This window comes from Acanthisitta chloris, unplaced genomic scaffold, assembly GCF_000695815.1.
Source record: "Acanthisitta chloris isolate BGI_N310 unplaced genomic scaffold, ASM69581v1 scaffold8348, whole genome shotgun sequence".
In the NCBI taxonomy this organism is placed as follows: Eukaryota; Metazoa; Chordata; class Aves; order Passeriformes; family Acanthisittidae; genus Acanthisitta; species Acanthisitta chloris.
The window spans coordinates 15,143-21,469 of record NW_008686483.1 but is presented as its reverse complement, the minus strand read 5'-3'; the positions used below and the strand labels follow the sequence as shown (position 1 = coordinate 21,469).

Below are 6,327 nucleotides of genomic sequence, written 5' to 3'. Positions count from 1 at the left end.
ACAGAATTATTTGAAGTAAGCACTGGCTCCTGGTGACAAGGTCTAATGTCAGCAATGGATGAGCAACCAGATGGAGACAGCATGAAGTAACCAAATCCCTTTTATTTGCCTTTCACACTCAGAGTTAATATGCAAATATTATCCTCTGGTAGCAGTTTATACTCATGGTGAGGGAAAGGCCCTCAACCCTCCTCAGGCTGAGAAGTTCCTGAAATCAGTATTCCATTTCTCTAATAAAAACTCAGTAACTGTCAAACATTCCCTCTGCAGAAGACAGGGAATATGTCCTACAGGCTGCAGCTGCAGGAAGCTCTGGGAAGAGGAATGGTGATTCCAAGGCCATCACTTTGTTGATACCCAGTGCCCTTCAACCACTGCTGGCAAAAGGTAAGGGAGAAAACTAAACACATTTGATATTTACTTGAAGGAATGTAAAGGCTGTTCAACAGCAAGCTAAAGATCTCAGATATCCTGTTTAGCTTGTTTTCTCCATAACTTTCCCAAAGGAACACCTTGGCATTCCCTCTGTGTATGAAAACCCTAAAACTTGACTACAGAGAATCCCAAACTGGTCTGGGTTGCAAGAACCTCAAAGCTCATCCAGTTCCACCCCCTGCCTTGGGCAGGAACACCTCCTACCAGCACAGGTTGCTCCAAGCCCCATCCAACCTGGCCTGGAACATTCCCAGGGATGGAGCAGCCACAGCTGCTCTGGGCAACCTGTGCCAGTGCCTCAACACCCTCACAGCCAGGAATTCCTTCCCAATATCCCATCTCTCCCTGCCCTCTGGCAGTGGGAAGCCATTCCCTGTGTCCTGGCCCTCCAGGCCCTTGTCCCAAGTTCCTCTGCAGCTCTCTTGGAGCCCCTTGAGGCACTGGAAGGGGCTCTGAGGCCTCCCTGGAGCTTCTCTTCTCCAGGCTAAACACCCTCAGCTCTCCCAGCCTGAATCCATTGCAGAGCTGCTCTAGCCCTCAGACCTCCTGTGTCCTCCTCTGGCCTCACTCCAGCAGCTCCACATCCTTGCCTTCAGACCCTGGGCCCGCTCCTGCTGCCATTCTGCTTAGAAATCCACAAAATCCCCCAACCCCCACCCCTGCAGTCTGACAGAGGGTCAGTTACAGGGCAACCTGCCCAAGTCTTTGTACCAATGCCATCTCATCTGCTCAATTCCCTGTCAAAAGGAAAAAGGACAAAACATTCAATATAATTTAAAATCTCCAGTAACAATGAGGACAGGTAACAGAATTGGGAACTTCTTTAAATCAGGCCAGACCTGTGTATGTGAGGCTCCTTCCTCATCCTCCTAAGTCCTCCTAAGCAGTTTTCTGCAGTAGACACCCACAGCTAGGATGTTCATGTGGATCTGCCCACTAATCCTGACTCCAGCTGGCTCCTCATCCAGTCCCAGGCAGAGTTGGGGGTGTTCAGCCTGGAGAAGAGAAGCTCGAGGAAGACCTTAGATCCCCTTCCAGTGCCTCAAGGGGCTCCAAGAGAGCTGCAGAGGAACTTGGGACAAGGGCCTGGAGGGCCAGGACACAGGGAATGGCTTCCCACTGCCAGAGGGCAGGGAGAGATGGGATATTGGGAAGGAATTCCTGGCTGTGAGGGTGTTGAGGCACTGGCACAGGTTGCCCAGAGCAGCTGTGGCTGCTCCATCCCTGGGAATGTTCCAGGCCAGGTTGGATGGGGCTTGGAGCAACCTGTGCTGGTGGGAGGTGTCCCTGCCCAAGGCAGGGGGTGGAACTGGATGAGCTTTGAGGTCCCTTCCCACCCAAACCATTCTAGGATTCTATGATTGCACCTGTCTGGTGGATGCCAATGGCTCTGTCATGGTGCCACCAGCACCATGAGGTAAGAAGCTGCTGCACTATGTGCATTTCAGTCCTACACAGCAGCCTAAGGATGCGGTTCCAGCAGAGCTGTGCGTTTTGAAAACACCAGTGTGTGCCATGTCGTTGAAATCCTGGAGAGGGAGCCTCAGCCCTGCCTCTCTGACTATTCCTGGCTCTCCCAAGCAGCATCCCAGCTCCTCCCTCAATCCCACGTGCCAGGCAGAGGAAGCTAAAGAGAAGTTGCTCCACCGTGCTGGGATCAAGAGTGCTGATGGGCTTCCAGAGAGGTAGAACTTGCAAGGCTGTTGCAAATGGGAGACAAAACGATTATCTCTAAAGCCACAATGCTTTGCGGCTGTTTCTGGTTTTAAATCCTGTATTTTCTATTATTTTCTATTCTGTCCCAGAATAACTAAACCCTCAGCTAACCCTTACAACTTGTCTCACAACTCATACCAAATCAGGACTGAACAGAAAAACACACCTTTGGTCCTACTATCACAGCCTGCTCTGAGCTTTGTGCTGGTTTTATCCATCCCCAGTGATGCAGGGATTGTCCTGAGCTCTTGGAACTCTCTGAGAGACAAACCCACTTTGTTTGTCACCTTGTTTGGTGAAAACAAGAAGCTGCCACATTAGGAAACAATTCAAGTCTGGACATTGCAGACAAAACAGCTCTTTGGCACTTTCAGTGCTGGGGATTGTCTTGGGTGAAACCCCCCAGTGTCCGTGACAGCAGCCTGGGCATGAGCACGTCTCCAGGCCGGGAGGGAGAGGGCAAAGGCAGAAGGGAGATCAGACTGTAACCACACCTGACTTGGAGACAGGCAGGACCAAACATAAGGAGTGCCAACCAGAGAACACACAGAGGCACAGCTGCTCAGGGAGATCAGCAGAGCAAACCCTGAAGAAAGAGGCTGTGACAGAAACTCATAGAACTGGACACAAGGAAATGCCTGGACAGAGCCCTGAGCAAGAAATCCAACTACTTCCAGGCAGAGAATGAGAATCAGCCTTTCTGGGGTCCTAGCACATCAGAAGGGGGTCCAAATCTGACTGGCCAAACAAGCAGCATTAGAAAAGAGTATTTTTGAGCAAGATTCAATAAAACATGTTCACTTTTTAAACCAGTGCTAAACCACCAGGAGGTCACACCACGCTCTGTCACAGCCTGCAGGACAGTTTCACTCCACCTTTGCTCCAGCTCACAGCAGTTCCAGAAGGCACTAACTCACTTCAGACAGCAACATTTGAGACCAGCACTGCTGCTGTGGCACTGTGCATCTGTGATGTTAAATACACATGTGTCTGTGCAACACAACTCCATCCACCTGAGCAACAGCATGCAGACACTTTGCCAGGCTCATGCAGATGTTGGCTGCATCATCTCACTCAAAGAGCATATTAGTGCAAGGATACAAGTGGAGGAGTTACTAGCCTGTCATATGCTGCTATCATGAAGTTGAGGAGGAGGCTGATGGACTGCTCTACACTGATCTGGTGGGTAGAAGGAAGGCGTTTGTTTAGCTGGTAGTAGATGGATGAAATGATTGTTTCTAGCCGGGACACGTTGATCTCTGTGTTATGATCCAAAGTGTTAAGGCCATTATCTCGGAAGGCTTCAATCATATTCCAGATATCAACAAGATGAACTAAAAATAAAGGAAAAAAAATTAACTTCTATTTTGTAAGGCATGCAAGCTCACTTCAATGGCACTGTATGAGCACTGTGTTAGCTTCTGTTCGGAATGGACAGTAAACTGTGGTTAAAGGGAGAGACATACTCCTGGATTCACACTCAAAGCTGGGGTCAGCTGCTTGAAAGGAACAGAGCAGTGCCCACACACCTCCTGTGCCTTTTATTCCACCCTTCACCCTCTGGGTGCTCTGTCAGAAACACCTTATCAAGGAGCAAAGCCATCCCCCACCAGCATGCAGAGGGGTTTAGCAGAGTTAGGTGTTGTCATTTGAGAAAGGCACCAGCCAGAATCATTCCCTGCGAGGGTGCTGAGGCACTGGCACAGGTTGCTCAGAACAGCTATGGCTGCTCCATCCCTGGAAGTGTTCCAGGACATGTTGGATGGGGCTCAGAGCAACTTGAGTTAGTGAAAGGTGTCCCTGCCCATGTCAGGGGGTGGGACTGGACGAGTTTTAAGTTCCCTTCCCACCCAAACCATTCTGGGATATTCTAAATCCACTACAAATTGGTCACAACAATTTTGAACACACTCATGCTGACTAGTAGTCAAGAACTGAAGGAAGAACTTGATGTTCCAGTTAAACTCTGACTGTTTCCAGTTGATCCAGTTTGCAAATCCAGAGCATAACACTTTATAAACACAGGACTTGAAACCCAAAGTGTTCCCTAAATTAGCTGCCATATCCTAGTGCATATCTAACAGTGTTAACCACATGGAGAAAATGTTGTCCCAAACCACAGTAAGTGATCTGAGGAACTACATCAAATAATATGTTGTAATGTTCCAAAGCTTTAAGGCATGTAGAGAGTGGAGAAGACATCTAAGGACCAACAGCAATCCAAACTGAACAGGATCCAACAGCTACAGAGGACAAACCTGTGCAAACTCCACCACTTCTGGTGTGTTCCCAAAAAAGGGTCTGAAGTCAGTGTGAGTAACATCTCTTACATTAAATTTCTCACTTAAAACCCACACAATGACCAAAGCCAAGCTACTACCCACACCCCTGGATCAGCCTGTGGTGCAGGCAAAGCTTTAACTGCTCAGCCTCATCCATAAATCCAGGGATGGCAAAGGCTGCTCACAGCATGTGTCAGGTATCAGTGAACTGGGCCCGGTGCAATGTACTATAATTAGCAATTCCTAATTCCTCTCTGCTGTTGAGAGAGATTTTGAACTCTATCCCATGAACTACAGCCAAGAACTAACACTTCTCCACAGGACTTACATCTCTGAGCCATCCATCAAGCTAATGGCACCATGGCAGAGCCACCACAGCTCCAGTGGCACACCCCAGGCCAGCACAGAGGCAGGTGTGCATGTCTTCCCCAGGACACCTCAGCTCTCCTGGCTTCCTCCATACCAGTTCCCACCAATTCCTCTGCACAGGGACAAGGGACCTATTCCCATGCACATTGACCTGTTTGGCTTTTTGCTGTGTCCAACCCAGCGCTGGTAGAACACAAGGTACATCACCTGTTCAGCTGGGATTCACCTCTGCTTTGGGGAGTTATCCAAGGTCAAATGGAAGAGAAAGAAAACTCACACTGACTAGTGTGATAGGAACTGACAATTCTTTATGGCTGCTCCATGTCACATGTGCCACCATGACAGAGCCAGATACCTTCAGGCCAGTGACTGTCCCTGTGCCTGGCTGTCAGGGGCTCTGTGGAACCCTGTGATGGCACAGCACCTCAAACAGCTGGAGCCTGTCTGCAGCCAACACTGAGGGCAATCAAACACGTACAGCTGGCCTAGATACTTCACATTTTTACAGCATTAAAGAACAAACCTGAAGATGTTACAGAGGATTGGCCAAAGGTCACTGTCTCATTTGTATTCTGTATTTCTCTCTGTTCAGTTTAAGTAACAACTGTCACTCGTGATAAAATGCTGAATCTCTCTACACTTAGAATGGACATGGGTGGGATATTTGCAACATGCATGAGCAGTGTGTGAGGGTGAAGAGGGAGTGTGACTTACGGTTACATCTCTTCTGCACAAAGCGCAGTTTGCAGGCCGTGCGGTACGTGGAGAGCCTGATCACATCGAAGTTCTGTGCTCCTGCAACAGAGAAACATGGGTGGTTTCCTTCCCTCTGGAACATTCAGCTGATCTGAGAGAATGACTTCAGAAATGGCATCATCGCACACATCACATACAAGGGAGGGTTTGTGCCCCTCTGCCCTGCTCAGGTCAGACCCACCTGCAGTGCTGCCTCCAGCTCTGGGGCAACAACACCACAAGGATGTGGAGCTGCTGGAGAGAGACCAGAGGAGATCACAGAGATGCTCTGAGGGCTAGAGCAGCTCTGCTATGGATCCAGGCTGGGAGAGCTGGAGGTGTTCAGTCTGGAGAAGAGAAGCTCCAGGGAGAACTCAGAGCCCCTTCCAGTGCCTCAAGGGGCTCCAAGAGAGCTGCAGAGGGACTTGGGACAAGGGCCTGGAGGGACAGGACACAGGCAATAGCTTCCCACTGCCAGAGGGCAGGGAGAGATGGGACATTGGGAAGGAATTGTTCCCTGTGAGGGTGTTGAGGCACTGGCACAGGTTGCCCAGAGCAGCTGTGGCTGAGTTGTTCCAGGCCAGGTTAGATGGAGCTTGGAGCAACCTGCACTGATGAATGGTATCCCTGCCCATGGCAGGGGGTGGAACAGGATGACCTTTAAGGTCCTTCCCACCCAAACCAGTCTGGGATCCTCTGATTTTGTCACATGGACATGACAGATTTTCAGTAGGTATCTCATAGCAAAGTGATTTCCAGCAGCATATCATGGGCTAACCTAACTGTGAGA

General features: G+C 49.6%; 1 protein-coding gene across 1 annotated transcript in view; it reads right to left on the bottom strand.

Annotated features, from left to right (window-relative positions):
* LOC103807425 (dystrobrevin beta) overlaps positions 1–6,327 on the bottom strand; it is a gene marked incomplete at its 3' end in the record, with an annotated part of 21,141 nt that overhangs the window by 13,329 nt on the left and 1,485 nt on the right. The window contains exons 2-3 of the mRNA XM_009080151.1: positions 5,517–5,597; positions 3,272–3,485 (exon numbers count right to left, since the gene is read on the bottom strand). Of these exons, the coding sequence (XP_009078399.1) occupies positions 3,272–3,485; positions 5,517–5,597 (295 nt within the window). The remainder of the gene's footprint in view (positions 1–3,271; positions 3,486–5,516; positions 5,598–6,327) is intronic.